The sequence below is a fragment of the Cuculus canorus genome, chromosome 8, assembly GCF_017976375.1.
Source record: "Cuculus canorus isolate bCucCan1 chromosome 8, bCucCan1.pri, whole genome shotgun sequence".
In the NCBI taxonomy this organism is placed as follows: Eukaryota; Metazoa; Chordata; class Aves; order Cuculiformes; family Cuculidae; genus Cuculus; species Cuculus canorus.
In genome coordinates, this window is record NC_071408.1 from 2,998,422 (window position 1) to 3,012,340 (window position 13,919).

The 13,919-nt window shown below is 45.4% G+C and overlaps 1 protein-coding gene across 5 annotated transcripts in view; it reads left to right on the forward strand.

The window, feature by feature from the left end:
- PLA2G4A (phospholipase A2 group IVA) overlaps positions 1-6,728 on the forward strand; it is a 225,138-nt gene extending 218,410 nt beyond the window's left edge. For all 5 annotated transcript variants that reach the window (XM_054073588.1, XM_054073589.1, XM_054073590.1 and 2 more), the window contains 3 exons: positions 2,680-2,875; positions 3,057-3,214; positions 4,662-6,728. In XM_054073588.1, the coding sequence (XP_053929563.1) occupies positions 2,680-2,875; positions 3,057-3,214; positions 4,662-4,793 (486 nt within the window). In that variant the 3' untranslated portion in view covers positions 4,794-6,728. The remainder of the gene's footprint in view (positions 1-2,679; positions 2,876-3,056; positions 3,215-4,661) is intronic.
- Positions 6,729-13,919: the final 7,191 nt, after the last annotated feature.

Consider the following 13,919-nt stretch of genomic DNA (forward strand, 5'->3'; position numbering starts at 1 on the left):
ACAAAGAAGGATAGTATAACTCATTTGAAGCAGTTGATCTTTTGTGTTTATGGAAGTCTTGCCTTCACCTTTAACTGCTGAGTTTTATTTTGTGTCAGTATTAAACAATGAAGTCAGGCACTTGCCATTGTGTTGGTGCTCTTGCCCTGCACAGCTGTGCTCTGCGATGCTGTGATGTCAGCGAAGGGCTTTCTGGCATCATCTTGCAGAAATGTGTCTCAGTCACTCTGGTATTGCTAAATATGAAACATTTTGGAAGTGGGGCTAACTGTTAATTTACATCTATGCTATGCTAAAGCACATGGAGGACTATCCTCAACGTCAGAAGGAGATGGAGCTGTTGGAACGGGTCCAGAGGAGGCTACAAGGATGAGCTGAGGGCTGGAGCACCTCCCATAGGAGGACAGGCTGAGAGAGTTGGGGTTGTTCAGTCTGGAGAAGAGAAGGCTCCGAGCAGACCTTAGAGCAGCTTCCAGTACCTGAAGGGGCTACAAGAAAGCTGGAGAGGGGCTGTTCACAGAGGCTTGTGGGGACAGGACGAGGGGGAACGGGGGCAAACTGGAGAGGGGCAGATTGAGACTGGACAGAAGGAGGAATTTGTTCATGATGAGAGTGGTGAGGCCCTGGCCCAGGTTGCCCAGGGAAGCTGTGGCTGCCCCATCCCTGGAGGTGTTCCAGGCCAGGTTGGATGGGCCTTGGGCAGCCTGAGCCAGTGGGAGGTGTCCCTGCCCATGGCAGGGGCGTTGGAACTGGGTGATCTTTAAGGTCCTTTCCAACCCAAACTATTCTATGATTCAAGGTCTCACTAGGATAATCCTGGTTTAAATAGAAATTCTAAATCTGTTCAGGCAAGAGCGAAGCAACCACAGAAAAATCCAGATGTGGAAAGTCCACCTGCTGTTTTGTCCGACCTGGACAACCTACACACCCAGACAGCTCCAATTGATCAGGAAAGCTTAATTTTGGATTGTTTTGGTAGCTAACACAGAAAAAGCAGCACTCACAAGACTATTTGGAAGTGCTTAAAGAGAGGTGATATTTATTTGAAACCAAGGTGGATTTCAAACAGTATTTTTGAAGGAGACCAAGAAAACGTGCCTCTTTGAGAAATGACTGGTGCTATTTGCTGCTTTGCAGAGACATTGCAGTTAGAAGAGAGTGTTTTTTCCTTCCTTTTGCCATCAGCTGACAAAACCTCAAAACTACATTAGAAAATAACAGCAGTAACAAAATTGACTTGAGATCAGTGTCATCAAATGCAAAGAAAACCTTCAGGAGAATACAAAGGGGAGTGGCTTCTGTTATCTCTCGATCTCTTGGGGACTACTTGGAAGAGCAGAGCACTGGGAAGACTCGTACGAGTGCTGAGATCCTTCATTTTTCCTTAATTGACTGAACCTCTTTCTTTAGTTTTCTGTGTTTCAGAATTTGGCTCCCTTTTTGTTCTGAGTATTCCTCCTGCCAGCGAAATTTGCGGACACAGCACTGCCATCTCCTGGGAAACCTTTTTCCTCCGTCTGTGCTGCGTTCTGCACGCAGAGGCTGCACACAAGGCTGTGTGTAGTCCCCTTTATTACTCTTAGCTTATGCACTGAGCTTTCTGTCTCCATCAGCTGCACTCTTCTGTTCCCTTTTGGGGGGCATAACGTAAGATGGAGACGTGGATTGGAAGTCAAGTGGTGTCCTGAAGGTTTTTCTGTAAACTCCTATTTCAAAAAGGCAGAAACCTTTTATGCAAGAAAAAAACGGTGGGAAAATTAAATGGCGCATTGGGTTTTCATGTAGTCACGTTAAAGAGAATGGTTCATTATTTCCGAAGCGCAAATGTGTGTGTAATAGAAAAGTGATGCACCTCCAGTGGAGGCACAGGCGAAGTCCACAAGCGGAGGCTGGATGGCCTAAAGGACAGAAACCAGTTCTGTTTACCCATTGGTTCTGCTTGCGTTACAAGGAGTATTTGCCGGTTCCGTAGTTGCCCGGTATCTCTGGGAGCACTCTAATACACTTCTATGACTCCAACACACAGGGAAATCAGCCGGCTGAAGGCAATGGCTCTGCTCTTGTTTTATCATTTTACACCCGCTAGCTTTTAATCACTTGTGTATCCAAAACAGTTGCCTAAAGAAAAGTCCCATTTAATTCAAACCCAAGATTAAGGATGTTGACCTTTCTTCTCACACACCCTCATTACACGCTATTGAGTCATTATTTACAAATTATTTTGTTTACTGAGTTGTTACAAGGAAGAAAAAACCTGTTTTCCAGACTTATTTCCTCACTTCGCATGCTTTCAAATGCTGGTCTGCGCTGTGCGATGACTCTGAACATAACAACGCGTGGACTGGTGTTTATTAACTCTCAATGTTTTCCATAGCACCGATACTCAGTTTGCGAGGAAAATTATGGATGGTTTTTTCTAGCTGTCAGCTCTGTAAGTTCACCCAAAGATTTATGTGACAGAGCAGCTCTTTCCTTCCTGTGAATCATCGCAGGTGGTGAAGGTTGGGCAGGCTGAGTTTGGTGCTTGGTTTGGTCATCTAGACAAGATTGACTTGATAGTCCTTCTGCCATCTGTGTTAATAAAACTGCTGCTAGGAACCGACTTGACCTCGGCACCTCTATGTAAAATCACTTTACGCTGGATGCTTTTATGCACCTGAGTCTTTGCTACCTTTGCAGGAAATTTTACTCGCCGAAAAATGGGCCAAAATGAACAAACTTCCTTTCCCGAAGATAGACCCGCATGTCTTTGATCGAGAGGGCATGAAGGAGTGCTATGTTTTCAAACCAAAGGATACCTCCTCGGAGAAAGACTGCCCAACTATTATTCATTTTGTTTTGGCCAACATCAACTTCCGAAAGTACAAAGCTCCAGGTCAGCATAGTTTCTGATGCTAAATCTGCCGCTGGTTATGTATGAGAAATGTTTTGTCTCTGGAATAAATCATAAGACTGTCTCTTGTTGTTAGGGATTTCAGAAGAGCCATTAAGGAATAAGATGGTGAGTCTTCGGAGCTAACATTTAGATTGTATTTTTGTATTTGTTCTGCATGCAGGTGTTCCAAGAGAAACACAGGAGGAGAAGGATTTTGCAGACTTTGACATTTTTGATGACCCAAATACACCGTTCTCTACCTTCAACTTCCAGTATCCCAACGAGGCTTTCAAGAGGCTTCACGATCTCATGGAATTCAACACCCTCAATAATATAGACGTATGTATGCCCTTGTGGAGGGGGCTTACAGGGCCTAGATTGTTGAATGGGAAAGGAGGTGATGCGGATAAACCCTGCCTCTGTCGTACAGAAGGTGCAGGGCTTTCTTTCCGTGTTTGCCCGGTCGTTACGACATACAAAGCGCTTCTTGCATTTAGTTGCGCTCCTTGCTGCTGTCAAAATTGAGGCTGGGTGAGAAGCCATTAAACTCAGCGGAAAAAAACAGGCTTTATTTTAATGAGGGCTGAAGTGTGCTTTAGGTAAGTTCTTCATGAGATTGTGTAGAAGCAGGTGCAAACTGGAGTGGTCATCTTGCATCCTTCCAGCCTGGGAAGGAAAGAAGAGTCTGGTCTCTGTAGGTAGCGCAGAGGCTGGAGTTACCTGAAGAGAACCGAGTGAGGCACACGGTGAGAATTCAGTGAAGAGAGTTTATTCTTTTCTCTTGGTTTTCTGAAGTATGGAAGTAGCAGTGTTGTAGCAGGTGTTACCATCTATGTCCCTCTAATAATTAGCCGCTAAGCAAATACACGGCTTAAAAGGCCAGAGGTGCTTTCCGGTGGTGGGGGGAAAGCCTTTACAGTATTTCTGGGACTAAGAAGATTGATGTGATAATGTGGCCATCTTCCAAGAACTACTGGAATGTACCAAGTGTGGTTTTCACAATGTTTGAGCCCGTGCTTCTTAGGATCCACTCAAATTCATGTTTTTTATTTGATTCCTCTATTGGTTTTGTTGTTTGGCCACGCAGAGTCCTGCAGGGTGACTGAGCAAGGGTGTCTGCAAGGGATGCGGCCACTATGGGCAGGATTTTCTACTCAGGTCTTTGTCTGCTGATTTTATAACTGGAAAAAAAAAGGAAAACGGATTTTTTTTTTTTTATGTTAAGATCTCTGGAAATGTCTTTATCTCTGTAATAGTTCTTTGAACTTGATCGTAGCTGTAACACAAGACTGTGATCCCAGCGTCCATAGAGTGACTCGCTGTATTCACAAGTGCAAATGCTCATCCCAGATAAAGAAAGGATTTTTTTTTTTCACAGTAAAGAACAAATCTTATTACTTCAGCATAAAGGAAGCAAAAGTGAGGATTTACTCTTTCTCAAGATAATTATTTTCTGTATACTGTTAGTATGGATTTTCTTAGGATTTTGATTTATCCTTCAGATTTCATTGGGATTTGGTTTAAGTGATGTATTCTTGTGTGACTTCTTTGCTGTTGGTGGTATCCTGTCGTATCTTTACTACCAACATTGATATCATTGTTTTATACAGTCACAAAAATAGTATTTATATTTAATAACACTCAGCAATCACTTTGTTCAATGATGGAGCAGTGATAAAATCAGGAGCAGCAGTCATTAACATCTGAAGGGGGCTTTTCTATCGGTTAATAAATCACTAAAATGTTATTTATTTCCCTGAACGACACCTTTTTTGCTGTTTCCCAGGTGATCAAGCAAGCCATGATGGAAAGCATTGAATACAGAAAAGAGAACCCCTCTCGCTGCTCTGTGTCCCTCAGCAGTGTTGAAGCAAGGAGGTTCTTTAATAAGAACAATCTTAACAACAACCACACATAGAGGACGCATCGTAGGTCCTACTCCTTCAAGAAGGTGGTTCTGTATAACTGGAGTCAACAGACATTATTGGAGCGTCGCTGCTCCTGAACGGGGCCGTGCACAACTCCTGAAAACACTTTCTTACGGATTTTCACATTTAGATATGATTTTGTACGTTTTTAAAACATTGGAAACATTTCAGTACGCCGATATCTTTATTTTAAAACCTATGGAATGGGTTTATTTTAATAATGGTCATTGGGGTCAGTGTCTTTCTTTTTCTTACAGAATTGGTGTCTCCTTGTGGGGCAATTGCCTGATTTTTAGTTGATATAACCCAGGCATATCTTCAAATGCAAGATGGAATTAGAAACATGGTAGAATAAAACTTTAATAGCAGAAACGATGCATGGCCCTGGGATCAGGCCAGATTCCACTCTGCTTTGTCTCAGTGAGAAGATTGCCCTTCACTTTGGTTGGAGAAATCGGTAATTCCAAACCGCTGCCAGACAGCAGTGGCTCCTTAGGATGTGAAGTTGCTTGGCTGCTTATCTGCTCTGGTCAGGTTGGTTTCTTATACTGGGATGGATTTGCTCACTGGTAACCATCAGCTGTACTGGCGTTAGCAGAACTCTATCAGCAGGCTGTGTTTATTTCCAGTTTTGCTTTTTTGCATGAATTGTGTCCCTTAAAATAACTTGGCACATGGATAGAAAAATGCAGTCACACCTCCAAAACCTTCCCCCCTCTTTGGAATTACGTGTGTGGCACGGGAAAGGGCAGAAGGTCACTGGTGGCCATGCACAACGTGCAGGACTGAGCAGCGTTCGGGGCGCTGCGCTGGCTTCTTCCTGTTAAGTTTTAAGTTTGTGGGATGAACCCTCAGCAAATGCACCTGGTGGCTGTTATTCCTTAGCTGCTTTCATCTGGAGCTCGGAGGGGATTGGAGGGGCTTAGTAGTTCAGTTCAAGGTGAGATTGTTGACTCTGAAACAGTGAAAAAGAATATAACCGTGTTTGTGGAGGGGAGAGGGGAAAACGCGTCGCTGGCTGCCCTGCGGGCACCAAGGCAGGCAGAGGAGCAAAGCACTCCTTCCACTGGCAATATCATCATAGAGTCATATCGTAGAATGGTTTGGGTTGGAAGGGACCTCAAAGCCCATCCAATTCCAACCCCTTGCCTTGGGGTCACCTCCCACTGGATCCGGTTGCTCAAATCCCCATCCAACCTGGCTTTGAACCCCTCCAGGGATGGGGCAGCCACGACTTCTCTGGGCAACCTGGGCCAGGGCCTCACCACCCGCACAGGAAAACTTCTCTTTTTAGGCTCTCGTCTCAATCTACAGAGCGTATTCTCAGTAGGAAGAGTTGCAGAACCGTGGTCAGAAGGAGCTGTAAGTGGAATTTCAATGTTAGGACTTTGGCTGTCGCTAGGGTTCCGATCTCACCCCCTTCCTTTCCAGTGGAGCTGTCAGGTACCAGCGGACCCAGGGGCCGTGGTGAGTGCCGTCGCTTTGTGCGGGGGCTGTAGGAAGCGGAGGTGATCTTTTATTGAATGGTTTTTTTTTGGACAGTTTCTACAATAACAGCTCATTTATCAGAGTTTATTGCTAATTTGGTGGCTGTTCCTTTTATTGTGAATTATTGAGTTGGTTTTAATTGCTAAAATCTGTAAGTCCATGGGAAGAGAAGTAATTATAACGCATTTCTTTTAACAGCTACTGCATCATCCTTCCTTAAATCTACATGCAATATTATGTGATTAATAATGTTTTTGGTATTGATCAATAGGTTTTATTTCTGTTTGAGTTAGTGCATGTTTAAAATCAAGAGAGAAAATAAAAGTAACTTATCTTAGTGCTGCATAATTTAAATATTTTCAATAAATTTTGGAATACAGGAGGAAACTGGTACTGTTATTTTATTGTCGTATTCTCTTTTTAGTGTTTTTATTTCCTTCTGTTAACATATTTTTATTTTTTATTTTACAATATGTACCTCCGCTGTTTTATGGGAGTGTTTCATCATGCTTTATACAGTTTATATTATCACAGCGTTGTCAGACAATAAGAAATAAAACAACTCTATTTGGCACCTGCCATTTTCACTCAGTTTATTTTGATCATTTGTGTTACTTTCACTATTTGAAGAGGTGCGGAAGAGCCTAATGCCATGTGGAGCCCACTGGGAGAGGGAGCGCGCAAGTGAGGTTTTGCTCATTATTCTGTCTTTTTGGTTTATATGTGAAAAATTCAATTTTTGGGGCAGTTCAGTATGGGGACAGCACATCAATCTGTGTTTATTTCTGCTGATACTGTTATCAGCGCTCTGCTGGATGTTCTGTGCTCTCCTGTTAAGAGCTCCTACGGAATGACAACGGGATGTTGGGGCCCTGTTACCTTTAATCTTGGGTTTCGTAGAACCACAGAATGATTTGGATTGGAAAGGACCTCAAAGCCCATCCAGTCCCACCCGCTGCCATGGGCAGGGACACCTCCCACTGGATCAGGGGCTCCAAGCCCCATCCAACCTTGAACTCCTCCAGGGATGGGGCAGCCACAGCTTCTCTGGGCAACCTGGGCCAGGGCTTCACCACCCTCACAGGAAACATTTCTGCCTAATGTCTCATCTAAATCTCATCTAAATTTTTTTTTTCTTAAAAAGCAGATCAGTGAGGGAAGCTCCTCCGAACCCGTTCAGATCCAATGGCTGCCGGCGTGTTGCTGAGGCCGGAGCAGCCTCGTTTGCAGGTACGCCAAAATACTGGGGAGGGGCTGTTCACAAAGGCCTGTGGGGACAGGATGAGGGGCAATGGGGATAAACTGGAGAGGGGCAGACTGAGACTGGGTATAAGGAGGAATTTCTTCACCATGAGAGTGGTGAGGCCCTGGCCCAGGTTGCCCAGGGAAGCTGTGGCTGCCCCATCCCTGGAGGTGTTCCAGGCCAGGTTGGATGGGCCTTGGGCAGCCTGAGCCAGTGGGAGGTGTCCCTGCCCATGGCAGAGGGGTTGGAACTGGATGGTCTTTAACGTCCTTTCCAACCCAAACTATTCTCTGATTCTGAGTGCAGGGCACCATTCCTATGGAAAGCACGTTGGTATTTTTCTACCATTACTGTCTGATGAATAAGGCTGAGTCAGCTACAACCGATAGGTCTACGAGTAAAAGGTTAAAGGCATCACAGTCGTGGGGTCTGATATGTGTACAGGGGGATGAACAAGTGCCCAGGACGCAATGGATGTGCACGTGTAAACCATGTGCCCCGGTTCTCAAACCAACACTGCAGAGACCTTATGCTGCTGTAGACACCAGTGCGCATCTCCTTTTGGAGCAGGCACTCCGTTAGGCATAGCAAGAGCCCCTTTTTCTCTGATAACATCAAATTCGTCATAAAGTAACCCTTTTTTTCAAATATTTGAAGTGTCTTGGGCTTCTCAGAAGCTCATTGGTGAGTTCACGGCTGAAGTTTCACTGCAGTCTTGAACGAAAACCCACTTTTTAATTCTCTGTCCATAAACTTCAAACGGAAAAACCCATCTTAGTGTGATCAGAAAGTTAGAAATTGAAATCTTATTTCAGTTCAGCTGCAGAGCAGAATGCTAAGAGTTATGAGTTACACATTGTGTTAAAAGTTGCACCAAAGGAGAATAATAATGCGATGAAGAATCTCTTCCACTCCTGATTGATGTGAAACCAAGAATGCACATATTTCTTCCTTAGCCTAAGAAGGTCACAATGCGTTCCCATAGGAACTTGGGGCTGTCTCCAGCTGCGAGGCAGACATCTGATTTCTCTTCTTGCCTTTACTCTTTCGTAGTGGAAACAAACGCTCAGAATAAAATCCTATTGACCCGGGAAGCATAGGAGTACAAGAGCTTTGACCTCAAGAGTGTTTGCATCAGCCAGAAGAAAATGCATTTTGGCAGGGAAACCGAGGCCAGAAAGATCATGCTTTCTGGTCTGACCCGGCATGTTTTGTCTGTGGGGTGAACCTTGAGAGGTTGGTGTCAATGGGCTGTAGTGTTCTCTTTAACGCAGCCTGGATCACCCACAGAGAGCCCCGAACAGCTTGGTTTTGGGGAGAGCTGCTCTGGACACCCAGATGGACGCGAGGTCCCTAACAGTGAGGAGCGAGTTGTGCAACCGCGTGCATTTACATAACACGTGTCTGCTCTGCTGCTCACTCAAAGCAAAAGCATGTAGATGTTTCCTGAAGCTGTAAATTCACCCATCACTCTTACTGCTTTTGCACTTCTCATACGGCCTTGATTTGTGTATTGATGTGACTCATGCAATTGAGTTATATACACACCCGTTCTCACGCTAGGTAAAAGGGAAAGACTGTCAGAGTTCACAGGCAAGGAATTCCCCGTGGCAACAAGAACATGAGACTATTTGGCAGGCGAACAACAGGCGGTGTGGCACTAAAGTGGTCCGAGCAACTTGTTAACCTTTAGACTGACCAAAAAAATCCAGTATTTGATACAATAGGAACAGGAATTCCTTATATGACTGTATAACCCTTGAGTGCCGGGGCAACCAAACTTGGCTTAAGCAGAAATCGGGGACCAACGGCCAAACCAAAAGACTTCTCTTCTCTTTAGCTTTTGCCAGGAGCTATGTGGGAATAGAAGTCCCAGAGCAGTCAGCTGTGAGCTACGGGAGATGGCAGCACGGGAGGAAAAACCTGGACCCCAGGCTGCCACAAATTCAGCTGAATCTGAGAAAGAAATGTGGGCAACTGGGGTGCCAAAAGGCAAACCTTAGCTGCAACGGGGGCACTGGGGCAGGAGGGATGTCCGATGTCTGCAGAGGGGACCACCCAGTGCCCGGGGCTTCCCTGTGGCTCCGTCTGCAACCGGAGTCATGAGCCTGTTCCTGAGGTCTTCCCAAGACCTGCAAGGAAAACCATAGAGAATCGAGTTGACCCAACTTTATAGTTCAAAAATATTTTGCCTTTAATCAGAATAATGCTCTTTGAGGCTCCTTGGGGGCTGTGGCCAAGCTAGAAGCAGAAACCTGAGTGATTTGGGGTGGTTTTGGCCTGTTTCCCTCTAATCCTCAGCCAGATGTAGTTTTTTAGACAAGGTGCAAGTGAGCGGAGTAAAACAGGCAGCTCCGTTCTCACTCAGATGTGAAACTATAACTCCTCTACTGCAAAACAAACTGCAAGTTATGCAGTTCCTTTGTTAGCGCTTTCTAATTTAGCTTCTTATCTGCTCCTTTCCCAGCTCACTGGACAGGGCCATGGGAGGAGACGGCTGGGACCAGCGCCTGCTCTGCCCGGGAGATGGAAGCTCTCCTCTCGGTAAGGCAGATCCTTAGGATGAGGAGGTAACACGGGAGTCACGTTGCACATCCAGCTCGTGCTAAACGCGTTACAGTTTGTTGCCCACACATTGTTTAGGGTGTGTTCTGGAAAATACAAACCAGAATTAACGCCATGACATTAAAAGAAATCGAGGCAAGTATTTTGCTGGTGTGTTTGGGAAATAGAAGCAGTGATGCTTTGCAGCTGTGGTTTTAATACAAATCCGTCCGTCTGGCCCTGTTTCACTAAACCCTGGGGATTTGCTACAGGACGTTTATATGTTACAGTCAAATACTGTTTATGACACTAATTCATGTGAGCTGTCAACTGAGATAGTATCTGCGTGCTGGCAGATGCGGATATGAAAGTCCGTCTGGCTGGCTGTAGCCCCAGGGCTCTTGTTTTCACCCGAGATGCCGCAGGCAGTAGCAGGGAAGAGCTGTGACCTTGTTTGCCCGTGATGCCAGGGTGGGATGAGCGACTGCAGCGGGAGCAGAAACTGAGACAAGGTCTGAATCAGTGGGTGACAAACCCCGTTGGAGTGACCGTGGCAGGATACGTGCCGTGGGCAGCCTCCGGGGTTTGTTTCTGCCATCCCGGTGCAGCTGAAGATGGGATCTGCGAGGAACCCATGGCCCAACAGCCTGCGCAGGGTTTAGCATTTTCCCTTTTGCCTAATAAAGCTGTTGAAAACCACCAATTAAGTAGTTTTACCTCCAGTAACCTCTTTCCATTTTGAACTGTTTTACCTTGCAGCAGTCCAAAATTTAGTGATGCTGGTTAACTCTTTTAACATCTTGTTGAAAGCTACATTTCCTCTCCCTTTAGGTGGAGAAATTTCTTTCAAGCTGCTTTAGAGCAGATTTCAATAACCCACTGAACCGTAGACCTTTTGCTGTTATTGCATGCCCCGTGTGCCTTTTCTTGCTCTTTTTCCTGGCAGCGTGGGAGAAAGGCTTGCTGGAAAATTAATGAGAAAATCACTTGGCACCTGAAGTCCTCACAGTGACTTTATTGGTCACTTCCTTTTCTTCTTTTATTTGTATTTTCTTTTTGAGCCCAAACTGTTTCTTCCTTGGTCTGCAGTGCTGTGCCAAGTGAGTGGTGTTTGCCAACAACGGCAGCACGAGGGATGCAGGAACTGTGTGGCTGAGGGCGTTGGCAGCGAGGAACAGAAACTGTTCAACAGCATATGATCTGGGTTCCCTGAGAAGAAGGACTTCTATTTTCCTCATCACTCCTCCATAGCATTTCTGAAAGATGTGGAAACAATGCTGAGATTAGTGAGATGCCTGTAATTCATAGGCTTCATTAAAGCAGTAGTGGGTAATGGTTGCATCCAGCGGTAAAGGAGATGAGGGAAATAGTGGGTCACATTATCAAATATGATAAATGGTCACAATATCAAATATGAAAAATAGAAATAGCAAAAGGTCATAGCTATTTTTCTTTATTCCACAGAAGAACAGCTTAAAATTCAGCTTGCTTCCCTGCCCGTCCTGCATTCCCACTGCCTGCTCAGATGCACTGCGTGAGAGGAGGTGGGCACTTGACATCCGCCACGGTGCTGTTCCCCAGGCCAGTGTCACCTTGTTCTGGGTTAGTTCCACACAGCTTTGTCACGCAAAGCCAGAAGGTCCAGCAGCGGGATGTGGGCTGGTGCGATGAAAGCCCAGGCAGCCACCTGGTAGCCAAGCGGCTCCGTATGTGGCCATGGTGAAAAAGAACCACAAAAATGGTTTCTGGTTCACTGGAAGTCTCAATGTTTTGCAACTTGCTTTCAGTACGGCATGTAATGACCTTCCAGTACCTGAAGGGGCTCCAAGAAAGCTGGGGAGGGGCTGTTCACAAAGGCTTGTGGTGACAGAATGAGGGGGAATGGGTATAAACTGGAGAGGGGCAGATTTAGACTGGACAGAAGGAGGAATTTCTTCACCATGAGGGTGGTGAGGCCCTGGCCCAGGTTGCCCAGGGAAGCTGTGGCTGCCCCATCCCTGGAGGTGTTCCAGGCCAGGTTGAATGGGCCTTGGACATCCTGATCCAGTGGGAGGTGTCCCTGCCCATGGTGGGGGGTTGGAACTGGATGGGCTTTTAAGTTTCTTCCAACCCCAACTATTCTATGACTTTATGATTCTATGAATATACCAAAGGTAAAAGAAAAGCATCTGGCCGGTGCGTTAGCCGTGTGGCCACCCTGGAAACAGCCGTCCCCATAGATTCGTTACTGTTTCCAGCTCCATGGATGAGCTGCTGAGGCTGTGGCATCACCTGCTCTAATCTGGTCAGCAGAGAGCCTTTGTGTCATCCAAACAGCATCTACCAGCCATGGTTTTATTTCTTAAACAGGAATTAAAAGAAGGGAGGAACACAAAAAAAGCTGTAAACCCAGTGGCTCCTTCCTTGCAGGTGGCTGGAAGGGTGAGGCCAAAGCTCTCTGGTGGCTAAGTTGGAAAAACATGAGAATTGTGCACAAAATAGCTGCTAGTTCGAACCTTGTGTGTAGACCTGAGGAGAATTTGCTATTTTAAATTTGGTTTCCTTTCAAATTAGAGTGAGCAGTCGGAGCCCTGTAGCTGAGCCGCCTGAAGAAACTCACTTTGGTAAAGTTTCAGCACATCACTTGAATGCAAAGTTTCAACATTGATTGCCTACAATGTGACAAAAGCCAACTTTGCTGCTGTGTTGTGTAATGTAATAAATGTCAGATTGAAAAATTTGACATCATGGAATTGTCTTCTCATAATTGCCAGTGATGTTGTAAGATGCACTTGGCAAAAATGCGTTGACTTAATGGATGCATCTGCATCACAGCTTTCTGATGGCAGCCCATCACAGCGGGAAACAGCCTTCCTAATATTTTCCTGGTTCGATCGTGGCAGGACACTGAGATAAACTCTTGCAAAACAGAAAACTTTTGTCTCATGAGTCTACAGGTGATATCCAAGTGATGCTCTTTTGCCGAGTAAACACAAACCCCCCCAGCCATGGCAGCGGGGTTTGAACTGGATGATCTTTAAGGTCCCTTCCAACCCAAACTATTCTATGATTCTAATTTAGGAAAAAGGAAAATAATTATAAAAAAATCCTTCTTCTCCCAATAGAAGGAAGAAACGGTGCTCAAGTGGCATCCTAACTATTTTGGTGTTTGCATTACCACCACCACCTCTCTCACTGCTGTAGACTGATGGTTTTTAACCCAGCGTTATAATCCAGTCCTGGGCAGCCACGTGCTGCTCCCTGGAAAGCCTGGGCGAGCTCAAGCCTCCCAGAGGTGATAAAGCCCTTCCTCAAGGTAGAACAAGGTGCTAAATGCTGTGATGTATGGGCTCAGTAAATGGGGATTTAATGAATCGTGAGATTTCTCCTGGATGCACAAACACACATCTTGCAGGACATTAATACTAAGTGCCTCTGAGCCATTAGATCCCCCTCAGGTGAGGAGGACAAAGCCTGCTGGACCTGAACCAGCCCTTCCTGTGGCCTGAGGACAGGCCGGCACAGAATCAGTCCATCGAGCTGCAAAAAAGGTAATTAACCTTGGGATAGAAATGATTTCCTTGTAAAATTGAACAAGTTTCAGTCTTGCTTTATGGTAGGGTGTGTCTGCCAGTCTATCATAAGAGTTTTTTCAGCAATCCTAACCCAAAATGTTTTCTTAAAGCTCTCAGTATATGGACAGAAGACATTTGTGAATGAATTGTTGATCAGCTTTGCGTTGTACGTGCCACTGTCATGCTACAAATGGTTTGATAGTAGTTTAGGATGAATTCCGGCTCTAGGCATAAAAATGTGAAGAAAACATAGGACATCCCTGCCCCAAGTGAGTCAACCTCTGTGA